This window comes from Ursus maritimus, unplaced genomic scaffold, assembly GCF_017311325.1.
Source record: "Ursus maritimus isolate PB19 unplaced genomic scaffold, ASM1731132v1 scaffold_3, whole genome shotgun sequence".
Taxonomy (NCBI): domain Eukaryota; kingdom Metazoa; phylum Chordata; class Mammalia; order Carnivora; family Ursidae; genus Ursus; species Ursus maritimus.
The window spans coordinates 64,630,017-64,657,554 of NW_024425563.1; the positions used below are offsets into that span (position 1 = coordinate 64,630,017).

Below are 27,538 nucleotides of genomic sequence, written 5' to 3' on the forward strand. Positions count from 1 at the left end.
TTTTATAACATGTTCCCCTGAAATGATACATATTTTTCTCCTCAGAAGAGAAAAAGTATTCAGATACATTCTCAATTTTGGCTTTTCTTAGGAAGACAATAATGATCTGTGCCAAAAGATTTCTTATCTTGAAATGAAAGTGTATGAAGGAAAAGACTCCTTAAGAAATATATACCAACCATACCTTGATGAAATTTATTCTTCAGTGTGGGGCAGGGGTTCTCCAATTCTAAAGGTAAAAAATTGGTCATTTTATTCTATTTTAAAAGATATACAGATTTTACTGAAAAGAGCCAATGTCAGCTTAGAAGATACAGGTTCAAGGTCTGTTCTTGGTTATTCCAGAAACTCTGCTTGCATAGTGTTCATAATTTCAACAAACCCTCTAAAACTCTTCCAAAATGAACTTTTTCAACCTACTGAACAGAATTCATGCCCACACGCTGATGTTCACTTCAGCAGCATTTGTCTCTGTGAAGCACATCAAAACCACTCAAACATCAAATTGCTGATTTGATAGAATGATTTATTTTCCCATTACAGGAAAGTCATGAGTGACTTGCTCTGAGGTACGTTTTTGAGCTATGAAGGACATCTATTAGAAAGCTCCACACTTGAAGGTTTCTCTTTAGATGATAACATTTTATGGCTGGACAGTCTCTGCAGGTACCAGATTTCCTGTCGTATCCAACTGCATACATTTACATGTGCATGCAGAAACGGGACACTCTGCATGGTCCCTAAAAAAAATAGGTCAAGTAACAGTTAAAAATCTAAATTAAGCATATACATACATACATTTACCTATATACCTATCTTTATGCAGAATGTAATTTTCAAAATGGTATTTGAAAAAATATAGGAATTAAAACCCAAAGACAAAAAGCATGAAAAGAATTAAAAAAAAATCACTGACAAGCTGAATTGGGGAGAAAGTTACTGGAAAGTGAATAGCTTTACGTTTTAAATATATAACAAGATACCTGATTTACAGTTATGAAAGTGACAGGGATGTGCTCAGTTTTAATTAAAGCCAATGTGACAAACTGGGTGTAAAAGTTATAGCAATGAAGAGTAAAGGGCCCTGGCACTATTTAAAGTAGAATTAAATATGGCTTGAGTCTCTATTGCATGAAGTGCTTACTTACTATATGAGAAGTTTATTTAGATGATAACTGATACAGTTGTCTGATATGTATACTTACTTCATCATTTAATTTCTAATTTCAATTACATACTATGATAGGATATTAGGTCAGTTGTAAAAAAAAAAAAAAAAAAACTATGAACAAGTCCTCTTTCCAAATAATGCTATTCAAACATTTAACCCATACATAATATTTAAACTGCTTCTCATATGGAAGTGTTAATTTTATAGTTTAAGATTACATAGGCTATCTAATGACAGAAATGCTGACACCAACTTTATTAACCCAAGTGACAGCAAAAAAGAAATTTATCCTTTGCCTGTATACACCTGAACTATTTAAAAGGCCATTGCTCTACCTCCTCTAACTCCAAGCCTATGAAAGAAGAAACGTACTGATTACCTGAACCAACTAAGCATATGACCAGCATGTCCACCATGCCTGCAATTGTGACACCATGTGAACCAGTTGTTAAATTGAGCTAATTTTTTATCCTTGCTCAAGTCTACTTTTTCATCTGATTTGGATCCTCCTATGGGTTAAAGAAAATTATCTTCGTTAACTGTCAAAATATTTAATTCAAAGCTTCTTAAAAGGTATTTCTAAAACTATGTCAAAATACAAATCACACATCATATTGAAATAGCAATTTTAATGCTATGATCTAGTTTAGATTGAAAAATACTGGATAACAGGAGTTTCCTTACATTTTTAATAGTCAATAAAAAACGGAAAAATTTAAATTATCAAACCCATTAAGAAGCAATCTGAATTAACAACCTTAGAAAAACAGTAAGTTTAAAATCTTCCCACAGAGAAAATACCACATCCAGTTTATAGGTGAGTTCTACCAAACCCTGGAGGAACAGGTCATTTTCATCTATACAAACTCTTCCAAAAAACATTGGGGAAAATGTCCCAATGCATTTCCTGAGGCTGGCATAACTTTGCCAAAAGCCAAGATAATATGAGAAAGCCAGATTATAGGCCAATCTCTATCCTTGAACAGACATAAAAATCCAAAGGAAAACATTAGCAAACAGTATTACTTAGTAATTCTACTTCTAGGTGCATACACTAGAGAACTTTTATACATGCTAAAAGGAGACATATGCAGAAATGTTCATAACAGCATTGTTCATAATAGTAAAAATCTAGAAACAACTGAAGTGTCCATCAATAGTGGAGTGGAAAAAACTGTGTTACAGCCATAAATGGAATACCAAATACTACTGAAATATGAATAAACTACAGCTACATTCATCAGCATCATTAAAAGTTAAAAAAAAAAATGTTGTGCAAAAAAAGGTAAGCCAAAGGATATATTCCATAAGATTCATTCATACGAATTTAAAACACAGACAAAACTAAACATGTAATAGAACTATACCGATAACCAAGAACCAAATAACACAATTTAGGGCAGTAGTTACCTCTGGGAAAGAGGAAAGAGGTAGTACTAGGCAGGGAATAAAGAGCAAAGACGCTGGTATAGCCAATGTTATCTTAAGCAGGACACAGGCTTCAATGATGTTTGATTTATCATAGTACTTGATACATATATATTATCTGTGTTATCTATCTGTGTTACAGTTCACAAAAAAGTTGAAGAAAAAAATGTATTATTACGCATGCATATTTATATGTGTATCTTCACATATATATTTACATAACCTTTAGTGCTCAAAAAATGCTCATTCTATTAATTTTGGCTATCTTAATATGTTTTCTTTTATTTTAAAACAGATCGAATTAAAATATTTTAAGATCATATATAAAGACAAGAATAGAAAAATGAGTAAGTAAAAATATTAAGTTTAATTAAGCAGTTGTTTAACACATGATGCTGTGGTCAAAATTTTACCTAGACCATTGCTGGTCATAATATAATGACCACAAGGATAGTCTTACAAATGGTTTTTTAAAATACCCATCTGTTTTTGCTAATAATAATAAGGTAAAAGGATATATAGGTGGTTGAAGATGTAATATGTATAGGTGGTTAAGATGTAAATACACTGAAATTCTTCCTAAAACCTTCATAAAAATGATTAACAATGAAAGGGGAGAGGAAGAAAACAAAAAGAAAGAAAATACAGACCTTTTAAAGATAAACTATTTTATATTGTATATAGCTCATTAAGTGATTTTCACTTTGTTTTTGTTATTTCTAACACACGGAAAATGGACTAAATCCAGAACAGTTTACTCCTTATGTTTCTCTGATGAAGCTGAAAATATTAAGGTCTACCTCACTGCCACATGAAAAAAGGCTTTTTAAAGATCAAATAGCTTTAGTAAACGATATATCTGATAGGGGGTTAATAACCAAAATATATAAAGAACTTTTATAACTCAACACCAGAAAACACACAATTCTATTAAAAAATGGGCAGAGAACCTGAAGAGATGTTTTTCCAAAGACATACAGATGGCTCACAGACACATGAAAAGATACACATCACTAATAGTCAGGGAAATGCAAGTCAAAACCATAATGAGATATCACCTGCCCCTGTCAGAATGGCTAGAATCAAAAAGACAAGAAACAACACGTATTGGCAAGGATATGGAGCAAAGGGAACTCTTGTGAAGTGTTGGTGGGAATGCAAATGGAGCAGCTACTGTGGAAAGCAATATGAAGTTTCCTCAAGAAATTAAAAACGGAGTTACTATATGATCTGGTAATTCCAATATTGGGTATTTACTCAGAGAAAATGAAAACACTAACTCAAAAAGGTATATGCACCCTATGTTTATTGCAGGATTATTTACAATAGCCACGACATGGAAGCAACCTAAGTCTCCATCAATAGACAAATGGATAAGGAAAATGTGGTATACATATACAAGTCATATTACAAAGCCATAAAAAGGATGAGATCGTGTCATTTGAAACAACATGGATGGACCTAGAGGGTATCATGCTAAGTGAAATAAGTCAGACTGAGAAGGACAAATACCGAACAATTCCACTCGTAAATGAAATTAAAAAAATAGACAAAAAGCAGAATCAGACCCATAAATACAGAGAACAAACTGATGGTTGCCAGAGGGAAGGTGTGGGGGGTTAAGCAAAATGGGTGAAAGGGAGAGGGAGATACAGGCCTCCAATTACTGAATGAGTAACAAAAGGCAGAGCATAAGGAATACAGTCAGTGATATCGTAATGGTGATGTAACAGGACAGATGACAGCTACACTTGTGGTGAACAGAGCCCAACATGGCAAATTGTCAAATCACTAAGTTGTACACCTGAAACTTATGTAACATTGTGTGTCAACTATACTCAAAAAAGATCAATCGTTTTAACTTTCATTTTTTTATTTTCTTATTTTAGATAGTTTTAACTTTTAAAAGATTCATAGTGAATTACAAAGATAAGTGCTACAGAATAGTTGAGGGAAACTAGGGTTTCACGTAGTCACTAAATACTACTACTACTACTACTACTAAGAGTAAGAAAGAAACCAGCATATAATTGAACTTAAAAAAAAGTTATCACTCCTTTACATTAAGCTCTATAAGGGCAGGTATTTTTGTCTGTTTTGTTCACTGTAACATTCCTAGCACTTAAAACAATAAGTGCTAAATAGATACTTGTTGAATAAATAACATTTATAATGCTAAATATGTTTATAACTAAACATTATAGTTATAAATAATTATAAAGGTTTATAATTATAAACATTATTTTCAGTAGAGTTCCAATCTTTAAAGCACAATTGAGTACAAAAATACGCAACACCAGTTAATGAAGCTTATGGAAATCCTGGCCATTGGATCATGAACCATGATGGATGGATGACATCTTTAATTAAAGGCAAAGCATCAGGGGGTTTGTACACCTCAATCTTTAAACTGCCTTGAGCTAGCATTTTATTTCTATTAGGTCCTGTCTTATTTTGGAACTCAGAATCTTCTGATTTTATATATTAAAAAAGAATATGCTTATTACAGCTAACCCTTGAAAAACAAGAGTTTGAACCATGTGAACCTGCTTGCATGTGCATTTTATGCAGTAGGTACTGCAAATAAATTTTCTCTTCCTTATGATTTTAACATTTTATTTTCCCTAGCTTACTTTACCATAAGAATACAGTGTATAAAACACAAAGCATATAATACGTGTTAATCAACTGTTTATATTATCAGTAAGGCTTCCAGTCAACAGTAAACTACTATTAGTTAAATTTTGGAGGGGTCAAAAGTCATACCTAGATTTTTGACTATTCAGAGTTTGGTGCCACTAACACCCATGTTGTTCAAGGGTAACTGTATTTTCTAATTAACTCAGCTCAGCAATCCTTTAAGGATCATATTCAGGTTTCCCTAATTTTCCTACACAAATGTATTTCCTATCAGTCTACTTTGTTAAGCCCTTGTCATACAGATGCAACTGCTAGTTCCGATGGTGTAATTACATTTACCAATCTCTTTACCCAAGTTTCATGCTTTTCATTCTTTGTCTATACCTGGAAAGTCTTCTCTAAAATCCTCACGTATTAAATCTCCCAAACTTTTTTAAAGGACCTGCTTAAACAGCATCTTCCTTCTGAAGTTTTCCAGATTTCCTTCAAACAGAAGTAATGTTTCCCTCTTTCAAAATTCCTAATACTTTCTTTATACAATATTCCTTATTCACCTCAGGGAGCTAAACATGTTTCAGAATACAGAATACTTGGGATTTTAGAAAAATAATGAGCAAATATAACAATTCCAGGAAAGTCTGAGGCAGCATTCTGTAATCAAAGACCTTAACAGCCTCATGTCAATTCTGAACAGGTGTTTTTTTTTTTTTGTTTCTTTTTTTTTAAATTCATATGAGATTACTGTAAATTCGTAAAAAAAAAAAAAAACTTCGGATTTCACATCTTTTTAGAGATTTTGGAATGACAGATAAGGTGTTCTGGACCACTATTTATTTTCTTAAACATATCATTTCTTATTTTATCCATGCTCACTGTACACTATAAGCTCCACAGGACCTTTTACTCATCTCAGCATATCTGTCTTATCTTAGTAAGTATTCAAATATATACAAAAAATTATTACTGAAGCAAATTTCAAATAAATTTTCTGAAGTAAATGTGGAAAAATGCTAGGATTTTATAAACCTGAGTGCTGAATATTCATTAAATTAACAGTCTCCATAACAGAGAGGTTGAAATGTTTTGCTTTTCCTTCAAATTTTAGAAAACTGATTTTCTCTTTTTTTACTTATTTCAAAAATAAAAAAGATTGAAAAGTTAATATCTAGCAAAAAAGAACAGCACTCAGGCCATTATGGCTTCCTGGGGCTTATGGTCTCAAGATGTATTGACTTTAATATTTTTACGTATCCCAGTTCATTTATAACTTGTTTATGCAATATTTTGCCTCGTTCTTTCACTGTAGTGGATTTTTAGTCCAAATTATTTTCTATTTACTAGTATCAAGACCATAAAAGCGATCAATACACAATACAGAAAATAAAAATCCTTGATTAAAATTTAAATCAAAACTAATATATAAATTTGAAAACATTACAAATTGCCTTTATTTTAAAAAAAGGCATCTAACTTGAAAAATAATTACTCAGCCAATGATACCAGCAAACCTCTTTCACAGATGTTAATGTAACAAAACAAACTACTGACACAAACCAGCTGCAGAACAGAATTATAAAATTCCACACCTAAAAAGAATCTCCGTCCAACACCTTATATGAACGAGGGCTGAAGTAACTCTCAGTGTTACAGACTGAATGTCATAGAGCTAGAACTAATAAAATAGGCACTCTGACACCATATCCAGTTCTTGATTATACCAATATGCTAAATACTCATGTTTTTAATTAAAATTTCTGCCATAATGTAATTTTCAAGTTAAATAAATAGCTCAAATATTTTCAGCGACTGGATACATTATACTCAATTATCTACCGTTCTCAAAATTTCTTTCTATATGTACCATAAGCAGTAAACAATAATCCTAATATTTCTAACCATTAAAAAGATACATATGTTCACTAGGTAATCGACAAACTAGCAGAAGCAGCACCAAAACTTGGAAGTAAAGAGATGTGATTTCTAGACTAACACTTTCTCTCTGTATTTCACAGGTAGATTCTGAAGATTAAAAAAGAGAATGTAAAAGTGCTTTGAGACTATCAAAAGCTCTTTATGCATACAAGGTATTTGTTAATAAATGAGGGTGCACTGACTTTTAAACACAAAATCTGAGGGAACTCCTCTTAGAAAAAGTGATAAGAAAATAATATAATTATAGGATTACTTAATATTTAAGCTATTTTCACAAACTTTAAATTGGCCAGCATTTGTGAGGTTACTTGTGATATCACGAATACAGATTTTACTTTTAATATATAGATTTTACAAATTCCAGGAAATACAAAACCTCTGAGCCAGCAAAGTGGCTTGCTCTTAGAAATAATATAAACTCAACCTTGTATGTCTTCTGTTGATAACATTAAGTCAATTATGTAGGAACAATTTTAGCTCAGAAAATATATTATAGAATTATGTCATACCAGGACAGCTAGAAACAGGTGTTCCCATATTAATGAGGCAAAGTGCACATCGAGGAAGGGGTTTTCGACAGCCAGGGCAACTTGTGACTTTGGATTTTGTTGGTGAACCACTGACACCATACTGACTAAAACCTCTGCCCTGATGAGGCACCGTTGAACAGCTGTAGGAGATCGACTTGCCACAAAAATTGCAACTCACAAACACCTATACAACAAATGAAAGGAGGAATAAATATAATGCAAATTTTATAAATAACATAAATTCAAAGTTTGATCCTAACAAATTACTCTTAAATAATTTTTAAGGTTTATTTTATATTGTAAAATAATTTGTTATGTGCTAAATTTGACTAGCTTTCATCTAGGATTTCCACTTAACGGTGACATTGAGTACTTCTTTTCTGTTACCTCTGTTTAGTTATATCCTTCCTAACACCATTGACATCTGTAGAAAAACTTGGAAATGTTAGATAAGAACATTTGAGAAATAACAAAGACTTTAAAATTCACACCGGAACATTACAAAATAACCCAATATAAGTTCTGACCCAAAGTTCAATGATTTCATCTCCTGAACAAATTTTTTTTTTTTTTTAAAGATTTTATTTATTTATTTGACATAGAGACAGCCAGCGAGAGAGGGAACACAAGCGGGGGGAGTGGGAGAGGAAGAAGCAGGCTCCCAGCGGAGGAGCCTGATGTGGGGCTTGATCCCAGAACGCTGGGATCACGCCCTGAGCTGAAGGCAGACGCCCAACGACTGCACTACCCAGGAGCCCCCTGAACAAAATTTTCTTTTAAAGAAAACATTCATTTCCTAAGACGAAAAGGAGTTTAAGACCCTATAATGTCAAATAGCTAGAATTTTAGCATAGTAATAGAAAACGTTTGCTTTGCTTTTACATTAAATTCCTGGGCTCTTCAACACTTACACAGATTAATAATATTATCATGTAATGCTATTTTACAAAAACTCGGGTTGTTTTAAAATAATCACTAATTTCTCAACTTGCTAAAATAAGAAAACAGCACCATCAAGTGCTCACACTGAGAATATACCCGGTATTTAATGTCCGAATTTAGATACGCTGATCTCATGTCATGTGTTTTATGTGATAACTGAGCTCATGGTTTTTAAACTAATATTAAAATAAAACAATTTCCATGTTTAATTAGACATATAGACATATGCATACACTGTTAGAGGAAAAAGCAAATCCTGCCTTATTACACATTAGTGCAGAAAAATTCAATACATAAATGGAATTTATAGGATAGTAAATAGTTTAGATTCTGAAAGGGCTTGGAATATACTAGAAAAGCTGAGCCCTAGAATTGATAAGGTTTGCCTAAGACCCTCTAAGCTTGCTGTCATTTGCTCCGGCTCAGACTAAAGCTCAAGCCACTGAGATGACTGTTAGGAAGTGGCAGGACCAAAAAAACAGGATGGTCAAGGACGGAGTGCAATCTGGGATAGGTAAAGACATCAATAGGAACTCAATATAAGCAAAGGATGAGCTGCTAATAATTTATTAAACTGAACTCTACATTTACCCAATATAACATGCTGTGAACAATTCTCTTTGGGCTACATTAAGCACATGTTACAATTTGATTCTCTCCAAAATAATGTACTTACTTACCTGTGCTAAAGGCTTAGAACTGGGATCCAACTTACTCCTGTGAATATCAAACTCTGCTCGTTTGTGCCAAAACCTCCAGGCATCTAATAAATTTCTGTAATTCTCAATCCAGTACTGAACTCTTTCATCTTTAAGGACATCTAAAGGAGAACCCTAAAAAGAAAACATGAATTAATACAGTTGTTTAAAATTTTTCTGGCTAAGCCAGAGGATTCCAGATACATGTGAGTATGAGTCACACAGAAGAAATAGGCTCCCTTTTGGCTCCCTTTTTGCCAAATGCTGGTTCATAATGAGGATACAGATAAAATAATTGATGGAAGCTTCTTTAATTTAAGCTGGCCTCTACTAATGACATAAATATGTACTATATATATTATCATTATACCTGGCCAGGAAAGTGTAATTCTCTTTTATTTAAGGACCCAAGGGTAAACGATTCACTTTCCTACTTGAATACAATAAAAAGCAATGTGAATAATTTGTCCCCAAAATTAAAATCTCTGCATTCACAAAATCTGTTTACCATCTAATCCAAAAGCATACCAAAATTGTTCCATCACATTTAAAATAATACTGAGCCTCATCCTTTGTATCTAGCAATGTACTGTGAACAGAGATGCTATTTTTGTATACCTATTTATCTGAAAGTTAAGCCTGTCTATTCTCTCTCTTCCCTCAATTAAAATATACATTTATTACCTTAAAAATTAAAACAAAACCAAAAACAAAACAGCCCCAAAACCAAACCAAAAATGTTCTTCATTCTTTTGCCCCTAGGCCACAGGGAAAAGCAACAATTTCTTTACCTTAAGTTTACTTTAGATTTCTTCTCAATAAGAACTTCAATTTCTTGCCAATAACACTCTTCCTAAAGCTGTATTTTCCCTGGCAGCTGTGACATTTCACATTTCACCTGTGCTTGCTTCGGGTTTTTATAGAATGCTTTTAGCCCTGTCCAGGATATCTTCCTTAAGTTCACATGATAAAGAACGTAGAGGAAGTTTCAACCTTCAAAGATACCATGGGCATCAATCTGAATCCCAGTTTTGGGATGCCAGACAGAAAGTAAAATGTTAGAAGTTAGCATGCATCTTACTTACGGAAAAAGGGAAGAAACCTGTAACAGCTAATAGATAATCTTTAGACAGTCAATCAAAACAGAAGGAACTTATCTTTCACCTATTAATTAGGTGTTCGTTTCTATTATCAGAGTTAAATTCAACTAAAAGAATATGTGGAAAACTCTTAGCTGATAATTTCACTTCTTAAAATGTAAACATCTCTTCTAGTCCTGATAATGACCAAGTAGCCAGAACTAAGTACTAAAGTAGAATATAATCCCTAGATTAAAAAGAAAATTCACAGAAAAAAGGAGAAATCTTCATATCCCACTCTTTCCCCGTCCGTGGCAGTAAGGATAAACTCAGAAAGAATTTGGTCAATTCATATTTGGTAAGTCTTCTCTAGATCTGCCCCAAATAAACCTAAAATTAAGCTCCAACAAAATCTGCAGAGGAAAACAATTCGGAGATTAAGATTGGAAAGGCTTGGGAAATAACTTGGGCTTCCCACAGATCCACAGTAACAAAATCTAAGACCAAAGTGACAGGAAGTAACTGAACTTCCAAAAGCATTAACCAACAGTCTTCAGAAAAAGGTAAAAGAACCCAGATCTCTATAATGTACTATAGACAACATCCAGCATTCCAGTGAAAAACCACGAGACACAAACAGGTAAATATAGTTCAAAGTCAAGGAAAAAAGGCAGTCAATAGAAACTAAGCCTAAAATAGCCCATGTTAGAGTTAGCAGGCAAAATCCTGAATGCAGCTATTAGGTGTATGTTCAAAGACTTAAAGGAAAAGTGTTTTAGTGTGCAGATAGGGATCTGAGTGAAAAATGTAAACTATAAAAAAATTGAGATTCTAGAACTAAATTGTACAATAGCTGAAATTAAGAATTTGCTGAAAAACTTAGTATCAGGTGATGTAAGAGTCAATGAACAAATCAACAGCATTTAACCAATCTGAAGAACAGAGAAAAAAAGGATGGAAAGAAAATGAACAAAACCTCAGATACCTATGGGACACTATCAGATGGTTTAATGTTAAGTGTAATAGGAGCCCAAAAAAGAGAAGAGAATGAGACTGAAGCAGGGAAAAGAAAAAAAAAATAATTTATATATATACACACACACACACACACACACACACACACAAATATATATATATATATATACACACATATATAAAATACCCCCAAACTTGGCAAAACTAATGAAAAACAGTGACTTGCAGATCCAAGAAACTCAGTGAACAGCAAGCAGGGCAGAAAGAAGTACAATTAAGCATCAAGGATAAACTGCTAAAAATCAAAAGCAGCCCAAGGGAAAACAAAACATTATACAGGGAGACGATAATTATAATAGCTGACTTCTCTTCATTAATAATATAAGGCCACTTGCACTCTGTAGCCACATACTTACAGTTTGATTTAATAAATGTAACCTCATTTCAGCAAGAAAAAAATGATGCACTTCGTTACAGAATGACACCTTTTCTTCCATGGGCAGTGGCCTGATAAGTTGCTAAGTTTATACTGTGGTTCGTGGGCCAGTATCTAAATTTGTTCATAAGAAGGTAGGGTTGGAGGGGGCATTTTACTACATTTACCCAGTACACAGCATGCTATCAAGTGTATGAAAAGATGGGGATAGGAAACAGGACACCATGAAAGGATAAGATTAGCTGGAGGGCTATAGAAAATCTCAGGAAAACGTTCTAAATTTTCACCATTATTTCTATCAAAAGTAAAGAAAGGAACCTTTGCCAGAAATCTGTTTTTAACTGCTGGACAGTAAGAACTGAGAATAAATTGATGAACTGGTTACCCCAAATCATAAAAAGGGAAAATGAGAGTTAAGAGAGTTGTGGTATAACTTGCCTTCTGCACTTCAAGTGAGACTGTAGTTCAGATCAGGGAAAGGCAATCTCTTTTGTAGAAGGTATAGTTTTGTGAACTAGACATATTAGAAAGAGGTTTCTCTGCTCTGTTTGAGTCTTATGTAAGTTCAACACTGACACTTCCCAAAATGAAAGGAAAAACTGGATAACCAATGCAGGAGGCTGAGGGACAGCAAGATAAGGTAGAAGTCTTCTACAGATCAACTGATTACGTTAAAGTTAATGCCTTCCAACCCAAAGCAATCTACACATTTAATGCAATCCCTATCAAAATACCACTAGCATTTTTCACAGAGCTAGAACAAATAATCCTAAAATTTGTATGGAACCACAAAACACCCCTAATAGACAAAGCAACTCTGAAAAAGAAAAACAAAACTGGAGGCATTATGATTCTAGATTTCAAACTATATTACAAAGCTGTAGTCATCAAGATGATCCAGTACTGAGACAAAAACAGACACGCAGGTCAATGGAACAGAATAGAAAACCCAGAAATGAACCCACAACTATATGGTCAACTCATCTTTGACAAAGCAGGAAAGAATATTCAATGGAAAAAAGACAGTCTCTTCAACAAATGGTGTTGGGAAAACTGGACAGCCACATGCAAAAGAATGAAACTGGACCACTTTCTTATATCATACACAAAAATAAATTCAAAATGGGTGAAAGGCCTAAATGTGAGTCAGGAATCCATCAAAATCCTAGAGAACATGGGCAGAAACCTCTGACCTCAGCCACAGCAACTTCTTACTAGTCATGTTGCCTGAGGCAACGGAAACAAAAGCAAAAATGAACTATCAGGATTTCGTCAAGATAAAAGGCTTCTGGGGCGCCTGGGTAGCGCAGTCGTTAAAGCGTCTGCCTTCCGCTCAGGGCGTGATCCCGGCGTTCCAGGATCGAGTCCCACATCGGGCTCCTCTGCTGGGAGCCTGCTTCTTCCTCTCTCACTCGCCTGCTGTGTACCCTCTCTCGCTGGCTGTCTCTCTGTCACATAAATAAATAAAATCTTTAAAAAAAAAAAAAAAAGATAAAAGGCTTCTGCACAGGAAAGGAAACAATCAACAAAACTAAAAGGCAGACTACGGAATGGGAGAAGATATGTGCAAAAGACATATCTGATAAAAAATCCAAAATCTACAAAGAACTTAACAAACTCAACCCCAAAAAAACAAATAATCCAGTTAAGGAATGGGCAGAAAACATGAATAGACACTTAAAAAAAAAAAATCCAGATGGCTAAAAGACACATGAAACAATGCTCAACATCAGTCAGCATCAGGGAAATACAAATCAAAACCACAATGAGATATCATCTCATACCCTATCAGGATGGCTAAAATTAACAACACAAGAAACAAGAGGTGTTGGCAAGGATGTAGAAAAAGGAGAATCCTCTTGCACTGTTGGTAGGAATGCAAATTGGTACAGTCACTCTGGAGAACAGTACGGAGGTGACTCCAAAAGTTAAAAATAGAACTACCCCATGATCCAGCAATTGCACTTCTAGGTATTTACCCAAGAATACAAAAATACAGATTCAAAGGGACACATGCACCCCAGTGTCTATAGCAGCAATGTCCACAATGGCCAAACTATGGAGAGAGCCCAAATGTCCATCGACTGATGAAGAAGATGTGGTGTGTATATATATGATGGAATATTACTCAGCCATCAAAAAGAATGAAATCTTGCCATTTGCAACAACATGGACGGAACTAGACTATATTATGCTAAGTGAAATAAGTCAAAGACAAATGCCATATGATCTCACTTATATGGGGAATTTAAGAAAGAAAACAGATGAACATATGGGAAGGGGGAAAAGAAAAAAGAAGAGAGGAAAACAAGCTTACATAAGAGACTCTTAAAGATAGAGAACAAAAGGAGGGTTGATGGAAGGAGGTGGGTGGGGGATGGGCTAGATGGGTGATGAGTAATAAGGAGAGCACTTGTTGTGATGACCACTGGGTATTGTATTTAAGCAATGAATCACTAAATTCTACTCTAGAAACCTATATTGCACTGTATGTTAATTATCCAAAATTTAAATTAAAAAAACTGAATTAAATTAAATGCCTTCTAAAGATCCTGAGCAAGCAAAAGGCATACCCACTCAATGAAGGAAGAAGGTGATCCATCACTGTTTTTCTTTAAGTTGCTGCCACAATGCACTAACCTGCAACATGCAGTAACTTGCTGTTTGGACATCTCCAGTCCTATCGACATAACTCTCCATTAAGTCCACTCCATCTTTAGTAAGGCCTGTAAGCAGTATTCCTTCCAAATTTCCAGCCTCTTTCATTTCGTTGGTCAACTTTTCAATATATCTATTTAACTGGAAAATTCAAAGTGATTTTTCTGAAGCAATCTGTTTCACTATATACTTCGTACTTCAAAACCTGTACTTTAGGAATAGTTTTATTTTTATGGAAAACATTTTAAAACAAAGCCCTTGCAAAAATTTAGATGTGATTGCTTAAGAAGTCTGTATCTACCATAAATTACAATGCAGCATCCATGATTATTTAAAAAAATTTTTAAAAAGCATTGTTTTAATAATTATTCTATAAAAGAAGTATAGAGGGTTAACAATTTTAAATTTAAAGAGAACTGTTCCTCAGTATTCTGCAAAGTTCTTGCTATAATGGAATCACAGAATCTGAGTTGAAAGGGAACCTGAAGATTATAAAAAATAATCACCTCTTGGTAAGGTCTCTGACTTCATCTCACCCCAACCTCTAGCCAAGATTCCTCTATGTTCCCCCAGCACTTCCTCATTATATTAGCACTTAGCACCTGTACTACTGGTTGTTTAAGGGCATTTCTTTCCCGCTATAGACACAGAATATGCATTCAATACTTTTATTGTATTAGGTAATGAAGGAATTCTTTTCTAGCATCCCAAAGGGGTTAGTTCAAGGTCTTTATCTGTAGACCAAAAGCAGAAATAAAGTAAATATTAAGTCAGGATTCTTAAACAATTTTGGTTATGATACATGTCTACAGTATCTTGATCTAACAAAATTATTACTTTACTTTTTTAGAAGAACTTATATACAAATGTTACATACACATATTTGTAAAGATTACTTTAATCCAATAAAAGCAAATATTAATTACCTCAAATATAGAATTAAATTAGTTTTTACCTGACTATCACTAAGGAATTTACAAGCAAATGCCACTCTGTCACGTACGGCAACTTTGTTTTCATACTGAAAAGAAGAGCAAGAAGTTACTTGTAGGTGCTACGAGTTTTAAATTCTTGCAGACTATTTTACATACTTAATATGTAATTTTATTTTCAAACGTATTAGTAAGTTATTGTGTATATACTGGCAGAGCCACTGATTGCCCAAGATGCCTTTCTTAATGTATCGCTTTGGAAACTCAATGCTAAGGTTATTATTCTTGCAAAGCAAAAATTTACACTTTAAATACTGACCAATTCAGTTTAAAAACATTCCAGTTCAGTCATGAAATATGAGCAGTGATGTATGGTTCATCAGATTTAAGATGCCATGTAATCCTTCCATCATAGAAATTAATTTTGGGAAAACTGAGAAAATCTTTTCTGGGATGCTAAGTTAACCAACAAATCCAGGAAATCTGTGAATTATCAGTGAATATACCAGTGTGAATATACCAATACAGAATTTGGAAAGTCTATCAACACATGTCTCTATACAGAAAGTGGTAAGTTTTAAAATATACCCTTCTAAATAGACATACGTTTGTGGCCATAGCAAAATACAGTTATAAAGGTGGTTTGTGACAAAATTTTCAGGGGTACTGTGATATTTAAATTTTTGTATATCTGTCAATATTGTAAAACACTATTTTGAATTTCTATAAATGTAGAAAGGTAATTAATTTTGTGGTAAGTAAAAAACAGTGTAAAGATGGAAAAAAGATCCTATTTCCACTGAAGTCATTCTATGAAATATAGTTTTCCTGCTTTAAACATAAGATCACTTCAGTTGGTACCTATCCTAGCATGTTTTCTCAATTATAAAATATGGTTCTGCCCTTAAGAGGGAACATGTTTGGTACAAACTAGATTTAACTCTTTAGATTCAGGTGGAGGTGTTACAATTTTGATGGGGAAAGTGTTATAAATATTAGCTGTCCCATTTTACAGCTCAGAAAACTAAAACCCAAAAAAGTTAACTGGCCAGCTGAAGTAACCAAGCTGGAGCAAGGACTCAGACCTTCATCTTCTGATTTCCCAATTCAGTACTTTTCATTAGATTACTACAACTTAACAATTTTTAACAAAGGATATGTTAATTATAATTATTTACATAAAGTATAAGTAGGTATACTCTCAAAGCAGTTTGGAAATATGAACATCCTATTCAACGTAAGATATACCTTACCTAATAACCCAAATTTAGGTATAAGAAAATGAGGGTATTTATAATGGGTTATTTAATTTAAAATACAGAAACTTAATATTTAAAGAATACTTCTCTATCAATTTAAAGTTTGAACAATCCACTTCTTTTTCTAGTCTTCACAATACTTTCTACTTCCTAAAAGTATTATTTTATTTCTTCAAAATGCAACACTTAAAGTCTTCTGTTTAACAAAAAAGAGTAATAATAGTAAAAACAAACAAAAAACCCAACATACTCTTGGATATTAATTTGAAGTGGCTAGAAAAGTTCAACAGTTCATTTATTAAAAGTAATGGACAAAATATATAAACTAAGGAATTGTCAAAATGGACACTAACAACACTTATTAATATTTTCATTAAGATAGCTCCATAAAATACATGTTTTTATAAATTCTTAGGGACTGACACTTAAATCAATTTTTCAAGTAATGCATCTTTCATATGAAGTGCTGTAACGGCAAACACAGAAATAAATTTCATGTTAGAAAGCTCTTCTCGGTGGTAGAAAGAAGTCCAACAGCATGAAGAAAGTTGTAGTACTAATGTGAAGCTTAAAACCCAGTAACTCTGGGGGCGCCTGGGTGGCTCAGTCGTTAAGCGTCTGCCTTCAGCTTGGGGCGTGATCCCAGCGTTCTGGGATAGAGCCCAGCATCGGGCTCCCTGCTCCGCTGGGAGCCTGCTTCTTCCTCTCCCACTCCCCCTGCTTCTGTTCCCTCTCTCGCTGGCTGTCTCTCTCTCTCTCTGAAATAAATTAATTAAAAAAAAAAAAAAACCCAATAACTGAAACTTACAAGCCCAACTCATTTCATTCTTTCTTTCCCCAATCTGTGATAAAGAATCTATTTGGTGATGTGGTTATAGGTGGTTAAAGCATGAGAGAAAAAGCAATGAAAGACCAAATAATGAAAAAATGAAATAGTTCACTGTAAGTAGTGTGATCATATATTTTCCAAACTGGTACATGTCTGAGAATGCAAATACTAACTTGGACAAGATATATAGTGATTCTGATCATAACTGATCATGTGTTTGTTTACTTAACTAAAAACAAAAATATGCACTTTGAAAAAATTACAGTTCAATATAAAACTTACATTTTACAGTTGTAGAACTCTAGAGCTGCTCTTAAGCTAAAGGATAAATCCTATGCCCTCTATGTCTATAAATTATATTGTTAAAACTATTTTAAAAAATCAAGTTTATTATCAGCTAACTGTAAAATGACATTCAAGAACAGCTGCTCAAAAATATTTAAGAAACCTTATTTTAAATAATACAAAAATACATCAAAATATAACAATATTTTAAGCAATGGACATTTGAAAATTTTAACAAGGCTAGATAAAAACTCCTAACTTAAAAGGAGTCTTTTCAAACAGAAATTAGCTTACCAATACTCCATCATAAGATCCTGTCTCACTTGTCAGAAATGCAAACATGACACACAGATACGGGTTATTTAATTGTAGTCGTAGAGTGCTGCACATTTCTCTCCAAAGGGAGTTTTTCTCATCCGTATATCCCGATAAAGCCATTGCTACCACATTGAGATTCAGATCACCTGCACATTTAAAACAGCCAGCTAATCAAAGTGAGCAAAAGCTTAATACCTTCTCTTCCAGTTCTTAAACCATAAAGATCAGAGGGCCACATTTACCTACAGAAAAATAAGCCCACTAGAATTAAGGGTTTCCACATTAGAAAATCTGGCAAGGACCACAAGCAAAAATTTCCATTCTTCTAAAGCTTTTGCCCATACTGCTAACCCTGTGCAAGACAAGCACATCTTAAATTTTCAAGTTCTTATTCCAGGCAGGTTCCTATACAGTGTTACTGTTTAGAGCCTAAATGAAGAGAAGTGAAGCCATACGACCAGAATCAGTCAGCTTTATCAAGTTCATTTATGTTGACATATTTCAAAGCACTGATAGTAAATATTACTATACCTCGGTACTATAATTTTCAGAATCTTTTTGTTTTCCTATTCCTAAGTATATAATGCTCATACTTAAGTAAAAACCAGTATTTCAGCAGTCTTATAATACCTTAAGACTTTTAATTTTTTTAGGACAAAATTAACTATCAGCATTACCACAGCATTTATTTAGACACATCTGCAACAAAGTATTTGTTATCAACAGTCTTTTAAACATTAGTTCTTAGCAGTTTATATAGTCACTGATAAGCTGCTAACCTGGCAGTCAGCCCTATGGACTGGCTAGCCTTCTAACGTAAGTTCACCTTCAAGAAAAAACTAAATTCACTTTTAACTTTTACTCTTAAGAGCATTACCACAGCATTTATTTAGACACATCTGCAACAAAGTATTTGTTATCAACAGTCTTTTAAACATTAGTTCTTAGCAGTTTATATAGTCACTGATAAGCTGCTAACCTGGCAGTCAGCCCTATGGACTGGCTAGCCTTCTAACGTAAGTTCACCTTCAAGAAAAAACTAAATTCACTTTTAACTTTTACTCTTATTTTGTACATTATAGCAATTTTCTTATTCTGTTCCTGGATCCTAATCATTTTCTTTCTTTTCCAAATAAAATAGCATTTCCCACTTGATGTTATTAAATAGCCTTGTTCTTCATTTCTATAAACACTTTCCCCAAGTTGCTTTGTGCTTGCTTCCTCTACCTAGTCTATTAAGTTGGATTTAAAGTCTTTAAGATTGGGGCGCCTGGGTAGCGCAGTCGTTAAAGCGTCTGCCTTCGGCTCAGGGCGTGATCCCGGTGTTCTGGGATCGAGCCCCACATCGGGCTCCTCCGCTATGAGCCTGCTTTTTCCTCTCCCACTCCCCCTGCTGTGTTCCCTCTCTCGCTGGCTGTCTCTGTCAAATAAATAAATAAAATCTTAGAAAAAAAAAAAATAAATAAAGTCTTTAAGATTAACAACAACCACCACCACCACAACAAAGGAGTATCTTCCTAAATCCTGCTCAAAACAATTTATTTCCAAGTGGAAGGAACATTTGACTCAGGGAAATCTTTTAGTCCTTAAAATGAAATCACTAGAAAGATACTTTCCCCCTACTGACAGAATGAGTGTTCAAATCTACCACCAGATTTTCTAGGTATACATGACAGGGAAGTATCATGCACCCAGGTCGTAGCAAAATTATAATTAGAAACGGCTTTAAATATCAAATTCTTTCTTTCATCGCCATATTATCTTCTACTGTACTCTCAAATGGGGAAGACTTACATTAGAACAAAAGTGAGGGAAAAGAGGCCAATTTGGGCAAAACATTCGCTTTTTCAACTTTTTTTACTGCAAGTAAATACATTAATTCCATGTTTTTCTCTATGGTACAACAGAACTGTAATGGTTTCAAAATGGAACAGCAAGTAAGAATTAAGCATTCTGAGTATCAGAAATAATTTGCTAGATGTATTAAAAATCAATAGCTATATACGTCTTATTTTCAAGTGAAATATTCCTGATAAGAAAAACACTGAATTTCTGGATTGAATTTATTTGCCTGAGTATTCCCTTGCAAAATGTCAGAGTAAAACTTTATCACGTTTCATTGTTTCCTTTTAAAAAAATACTAAATGGAAACTACGTTTAAATCACCAGACTCAAGTAGAAGCATTTTGCAGCTCAAAGTAGGATTTTTACAATACTCTATACTAGTCTAACTAAAAGAGTCATTTAGTTTCCTAAAAGCCAACCAATAACCATCCAAAAGATGAAGTAAAAATACTCTCAAATGTTCGCCATAAGAATGCTTGCGAACAAACAAAAGAATGCTTGCAAACTGAAATAGTCGTAACCTTCAAGAAAAATCCTTTTTAAAAAATGTGAACTGTCTTTAAAGAAAAAGTGTTAAAAATGGATGCATTTGAGCATTCACTGTAATATTATTAAAACGATACTTAAGACACATTTTGTCTTTAGACACATTATGTTCTTTACAGACATAAACCAAGGCATAAACAAAAGGGATGGACTAATATTTACTTGCATAGATACAGTTCTGTGTTGTCTTTCAAAAAAATTTACACAAACATATTGACTAAATATTTGAAAGTGATCAGCATCTTTTCTTTAAAGGATTCTACAAACTACAACTATCTTAGACTATAACCTAATACCTTTTTCTGAAGACGCCCCTTCATTCAGGATTTGGATTGCTCGTCGAATATCCAAGTTGAACAATGCCACAGCAGCGGCTCTCTCCCACTCCCCTTCTTGTACAAGGGAATTCAAAAATGGCCCTACATCTACATCCGTTCCTTTCTTAATCCACCCACAAAGCTGTAAAGCTAAGATTCTCTCTTCATTTAAATTCTGAATATCACTTTGCTTATCCAAACCGCTCCAATTATGTCTGCTGCTTTCCACCATTCCTGAAAAGAGAAGTATTTTTATATTAGTTGCTTTACTAATTTTTGAAATATATTTAGAAAATAAGTCCGTTTTACACAGAGATTATTTCAACATCATGTTTTGGATATCTGACTTCTTAACTACAAATTCATGACAGCATAAATGTACAATATGCCAAAAACAAAACATACTTTACATGTTGTTAAGTACAACAGTTCCTTGAAATATCAAAAAGAGCTATGGAAGAACAATTAATGCTTGATGGGCTGACTCACAGCTTCAGAGAAGCCCCCCTGACCACCTAATCTAAGAGTGTCACCTGTTACTATCTAATGTGACACAGTTTCCTCTATTTCCTTTAGGTCTAATGAAAGCTCCCATATTTTATTAATTTTCAGACTTATCTCTTCTCCTGCTAGAACGTATGCTCCAAAAGGGCAGGCATCTTGTTTCTATTTGAAAGGTTATCCCCAGTGCTTAAGATCCAATACACTCCATCTTCCATTTTCTCTTTGTATGCATAATACATATATATGAAAAAATGAGATAAATATAAAAGTACTTCAAAAGTTTAAATACTAAAGCTAAAATACAATGGCAATGATTTGAAGGTTTCTTCCTCTTCACTAAGTCAGAAGACTTTATATTCTCATTCTCTTTTCATAAGGAATCTAAATAATTCATTCGGGGGGGTGCCTGGGTGGTGCAGTCATTAAGCTCTGCCTTCAGCTCAGGGCGTGATCCCAGCGTTCTGGGATCGAGCCCCACATCAGGCTCCTCCGCTAGGAGCCTGCTTCTTCCTCTCCCACTCCCCCTGCCTGTGTTCCCTCTCTCGCTGGCTGTCTTTCTCTGTCAAATAAATAAATAAAATCTTTTAAAATAAATAAATAAATAAATAATTCATTCAGCATTAGATTGCAATCAAAGCAGATGATCTTAATGGTACTAAATTAAGGTAAAATAAATAAAGATGAAACTTGTCTCTTAATTGCAACTCAAATTATTAAATGTTTTACAAAGTTTTACCAACAAAATTGTCATTATAGAATTATGTGTTGTTATTTTAATGAAAAGGATTTTCAGAATAAGCTAAATTATGAATTAGGCAGCAAGAATATCCAACATTACAAACATCTTTTATTAGGAGTAACTTACAGTGATTCTATGTTTATCTACTTACATGTAATACAGTAAGTATGCCTTTGTAAATAACTACATCAATAATAAATAGGTTTTAAGAAATAATTCAACTTATTTGTGGTAGGCAGAATTGTAAAATGGGCTCCATGATTCTTGTCCCCTAGCAACCACACCCTTGCATAATCCCCTTCCCTTGAGGACAGGTGAAATCTGTGACTTGCTTCTAAATAACACAAGATAGTACAAGTGAAAGCATTTTGCAGATGTAATTCAGGTTGTTATTCCATTGACTCTGACTTAATCAAAGGGAAATTACATTGTGTAGGTCTGAGGTAACCAGGTGACACCTTCAAAAGAGTCTGGAGGAAATAAGAGAAATTCTCCAGCTGGACTGGAAGTAAAAGCTGCTTTGTTGTGAGAAGGCTATGTGGCAAGGAAGTGTGGGCAGCCTCTAAGAGCTGAGGGCAGCCCCTGGTGACAGCCAGCAAGGATACTTCTGTCCTACAACTCAAAGAACCAATTCTGTCAACAACCATATGAGCTGGGAAGAGTACACCAACTTCCGGAAACCTGGCCAACATCTTCATTTTAGCCTTGTGAGACCCTGAGCAGAGTACCCAGTGAAGGTATAGGCCAAGACTCCAGACCATGGAAATAATAATAAATGAATATAAGTTAACATACTGTCCAAAGTTGACTTTATACTCATCTGATCAAGGCATTAAAGAAATGAACACAAGCAATATTGAGAAAACATTAAAAACTGAATTGGGGGCACCTGGGTAGCTCAGTCGTTAAGCATCCGACTCTTGATTTCGGCTCAGGTCATGATCTCAGTCAGGGTCATGAGACTGAGCCTGGCATCGGGCTCCACGCTCAGCATGGAGTCTTCTTGAGCTTCTCTCTCTCCCTCTGCCCACCTCACGTGCATACCCTCTCTCTCCCTCTCTAAATAAATAAAATCTTTCAAAAACCCAACTGAATCAGTTGTCATTTATAAATAATGCAATTATATAAATAATGCAAAAGATTATTTCTTAAAGTCCATTTAGTCTAAATACATGGGTAGAGTAAAATTAGTACATAGCCAAAGTCTAAACTCGTCAAACCTAATTCACACATTTAAATACTTGTTTCATTATATGATGTTAGGCTGTGGCAAAAGCTTACAATATTATTCATGTTAGGGCATATTTTAAGCTATATATCACTGCTTTATGAAGAAGTTTCAAGATGAGTTATTTACAAAATTCTTGAAATTTAATAAAACAGTTAAATAATTACACTTGAAAGTACTTATTTTTAACCTTACTGCTGGAAACTGTTGCCATTTAGGTCAAGGGGTCAGGAGGAGACTTCTGAAAAGTTTTCTTTCCTTAAGAGAATGGCCTGCCGACTGAAAAGAGGAAGCATGCTGCTCTGTTTGCAACCATGAGGAAAGTTAGTCAAGACAAAATCGCTTTTAGCTTATTAAAGTGAAATTTTAAGAACTATTAGAAAATTTTGAATAATGATTAAAACATGTGTATTAAAAATTAAATACATTACTTTTCTGAATAACAAATTTACATTTAGATAGAATGGTGGTGTTACATTTCAAGTAGAACAAGCTATAGATGTGCCATAAGGTATTTATTTTCATACTTCCCCTATAAATTTTGGATAATATTCTGAGAGTATTATAAGGTAAAAATAACAATTTTAAAGAGCTGAACAAAAAGCAGCAGTTTTCAAACAATTCCTCATAGTTTAATAAGACTCCAGTTTGAGTTTTTATTTTACAGAAAGTGTGTCATGGAATAAAGATCAACACATACAACTCTAAAGAGTTCATTACTAAGAGGCAGAAAAATATCCTCTAAGTCAAATGCCTGGATATTGTGTCATGTATTTTGGTTGTCTAGAGGCCTTCTTATGGCTTGATAACTGTGTGACAGGTTAATTAGGGTTATCAAATAAGCAATATGATATTGTGCATTTCTAAGTGTATAGTCATTACTTTTAACATGTAGGAATTTTAAAAATTATGATTTTAACTATCTCTGAAAAAAAATTAAAATCTATTTACGTATGTTATGCAATACTGAAGTGACAAAAGTGTATCCCCTAAATTTGAGATTGCACTATATAGAAATAATAGAATTGATATTTTATTGACAGGTGCAAGAGAAACAAGTTCATTTGACATTAAAAAACATTTTTAAAAAAATTGGTTTCAAATACTACATACACAAGTAATCAGACACTGTGCTATTTGTAGATATTAATTTGTTGCATTTTTACATCTATATAACAAAGCAGTAAAATTATCCAGTGTTTATAAGACCATTTTGTTGTTAAAAACATTAAGTCCTATCTATTCTGTCCAATAAAGTAATTCTGAATAGACAAGTTCTCTAATCAGAATTTACCCCTCAAGTATAGAAATATTTTCGTCATATTGGATGGAAGACTGACCAACATTTATTATGCAATTTTCTGCCATCCTAAAAGGAAAGAACTATAATTATTAACAACATTATGAACACTTCTTCACAAGACCATACAAGACATTCCCTTAGAGCATGCATTCTTATCCTGGTTGACTTCAACACTTGGTCCACCCAATAAACTAGTCTCTCTGTTCCATTGCTTCCTTATCTCTAGTGGTTCACACCTCCAAGACTTTCATAGACATACTCTAAATCGGTCCTCCTTCAAAAGAACCACTTTCTTACCACAACCTCATAGCCTTCCAGAAATCTCACTTCTAAATTTTTCAACCTCACCATCTCTTGGTCCCTCATATTTTTATTTATTAGTCTTCTGTCATTTCCCTCCCAAAGAAGAACAAATGAATCATTCTCTTGCCAGTATCCTAATTCTCTCAGCCCACTGTCCTTTATTTTATCTTCTGTAAAACAACATTGCCCCACAATCCTCCCATGTTTCTCAAGATAACTCTGGCTCCTCTTCTCCGTGTCTTCTCTCTACAACCTTCCTGTTCCTTCTCAATAAGCAAACCCACTACACTGAGAAAAGAGGAGCCATCAGGGGGAAGCTCCTCAGCTTCCGGTCACTGAACCTTATACAACCTGCATACATTTCCCCTTCCCCTCGGGCTGGTATGGAGAAAGTGTACATCTCCTGTTTGATGCTAGTCTTTTCACCTGTACTCCGGATCCCATTCTCTCATATTCCTAGGAATTTTGCTCTTCACTACTTCCTTTTCTCTGCATCTTCAACCTCCTTCTATGGGCTTCCCCACATCAGCATTTAAGCTTGCTTAAATCAATCCCATGTTAAAAACAAAAACAAAGCAACACAAAAACCCTCCTATGACTCCAGATTCACTTGCTGTTTTAACTATATATCCTTTGTCCTCCTTCATTTAGTCAAATTTCTTGGAAGAATTATTCAAAATGGATGACTTTACTTCTTCAACCTACTCTAAAATTCTTGCCTACTGCACATCTTCACCTAGCTATCTTCAACTTTCTCCAAAACAAACTTTTTTCCTTCTCAAATGCAGTCTTCCTATGTTAATCCTACGTAATTAACTGGTACCCATATTAACCCAGTTTCCTAAGCTATATATATGTGTGCTATCTTTCACTTTTCCTTCCTCTCCATCTCCTCTACTCGGTCATTAAATTTTGTCGCACTCTAATTTATCCACATTTCTCTAGCTCCTCTGCCACTACCTTGGTAGGAACACCCTCATGTCTTGCCTAATACTGTGGCTTTTATTTTTAAAATATTTTATTCATTTGAGAGAGAGAGAAAAAGAGAGTGCTCAAGCGCACAAGCAGAGGGGGAGGGGCAAAAGGAGAAGGAGAAGCAGGCTCACCAATGAGCAGGGAGCCTGATTAGGGGTTTGATCCCAGGACCTGAGATCGCCACCTGAGCCGAAGGCAGACACTTAACTGACTGAGCCACCCAGGCGCCCCTAATTACTGTGGTTTTTATCTGAGGTCCCCATTTGATCCTCTCCAATTCATTCCACACGTAGCAACAGCTCTAAAACACAAATCTAATTCTGTCAATACCCTTCAAAATCTTTCCTTGGTTTCCCTTTGTTACAGAATGATAAATCTCCCTAAATTCTTACTATGATTTCTAAGTCCTGAGTTACTTACCCCACTGCTTACCTTTCTAGTCTCCATTCTTTCTTCATTTCCTCTCTCACACTCTGTTCCAGCAATACTGAAATGTGCCATGCTCCCTCTCCTCTGGGTTAATTGCATACGCTACTCCCTGTCTGGACCTTCCTTGTCTTTGCTTTTACCTCCTCCAGGGAACCCTCTCCAATCCTTACACCCAAATTAGGATTCTTCTATACATAATTGTTTGTTCTTCCTCATGGTAAATTGCTAATTACTTTTCCATATTCTGAACTAGCATGTAAATTTCCCAAGAACATGGGTAATATCTACCTTGTTCAGTCTCTGAGGGAAGAGACTTATCTTGTTGACAGTTATATCTTACTATTCCAAGGACAATTCTTAGCACACAATTAGCAATTAGAGGAAGAACTATGGCCAGACAAAAAACTGAATTCCACATGTGCCATCTTTGAAAGTTATTTCTCTACTTTTCACTTTGGGGCTGTAGAAACAAAAACAAAAATATCTAAACCAAAATAAACAAAAAGCTGAAAGTCTAGCAATGAGGAAATCTTTCTAATGTAGTTTTTTAATCGGGGTAAAGACTACTCTTAAGACATTCAGTTTCTCTCTACTCGCACTAGAAATATAAAGATATTCTATTTTTCCTCTTGCTTTTCCTCAGAGGCAGTTTGTAGGTTTTCCCCTAAAGTATATCAAAATGCGAGAAAAACAATAATAAACTTCAGAATAACTGAGAATGCAATGTGGCCTGACCTACTATATAGCAAAAATACTAGAAATTCTATAAACTCGGTGTTTAAATCTTTGCAGTAGCGGTTCTAAAGTCATGAGCAAGTTCATTTACAGGGATATTACAGTACATCTGCCCTTTTACTTATATTAATGAAAATGGAAGTTTCTAATTGGACCCATGTTACTTTTTTGGTGGACAGCTAGTGAGAAAATACCAAAATGAAATTGATCAAATAGTGTCTACTGCCTCTTCAGCAATGTGGAACAAAGTAATGAGAAAGTCCTTTAAATTTTTTTTAATAATTGTTAAATGAAATGCTTAACCTATCCTTATTATAATTAGTATTTTTGGTATTTTGTATTATTTGTATAGTATTTATGAAAATCCTATTAAAGACCAAGTTGAATTTATTACTTGAACTGCCACTCTTTGATTAAATAATATAAACTACTTTTCTAGCAGCTTGACTTGGGCCCAAATTTGATTACTATCAAAAGCTAGATACTGAATCCTAGGTTGGGG

The 27,538-nt window shown here is 34.2% G+C and overlaps 1 protein-coding gene across 5 annotated transcripts in view; it reads right to left on the minus strand.

Annotated features, from left to right (window-relative positions):
- Nucleotides 1-509: 509 nt before the first annotated feature.
- Nucleotides 510-27,538, minus strand: part of MIOS (meiosis regulator for oocyte development) — a 103,597-nt gene continuing 76,568 nt past the window's right edge. For 3 of the 5 annotated variants that reach the window (XM_008686283.2, XM_040644250.1, XM_040644249.1), the window contains 8 exons: nucleotides 20,800-21,054; nucleotides 18,089-18,279; nucleotides 15,445-15,510; nucleotides 14,472-14,630; nucleotides 9,324-9,476; nucleotides 7,681-7,885; nucleotides 1,551-1,680; nucleotides 510-740 (listed from right to left, as the gene is read on the minus strand). In XM_008686283.2, the coding sequence (XP_008684505.1) occupies nucleotides 644-740; nucleotides 1,551-1,680; nucleotides 7,681-7,885; nucleotides 9,324-9,476; nucleotides 14,472-14,630; nucleotides 15,445-15,510; nucleotides 18,089-18,279; nucleotides 20,800-21,054 (1,256 nt within the window). In that variant the 3' untranslated portion in view covers nucleotides 510-643. The remainder of the gene's footprint in view (nucleotides 741-1,550; nucleotides 1,681-7,680; nucleotides 7,886-9,323; nucleotides 9,477-14,471; nucleotides 14,631-15,444; nucleotides 15,511-18,088; nucleotides 18,280-20,799; nucleotides 21,055-27,538) is intronic. The other 2 variants (XM_040644251.1, XM_040644252.1) reach the window with 2 other exon arrangements.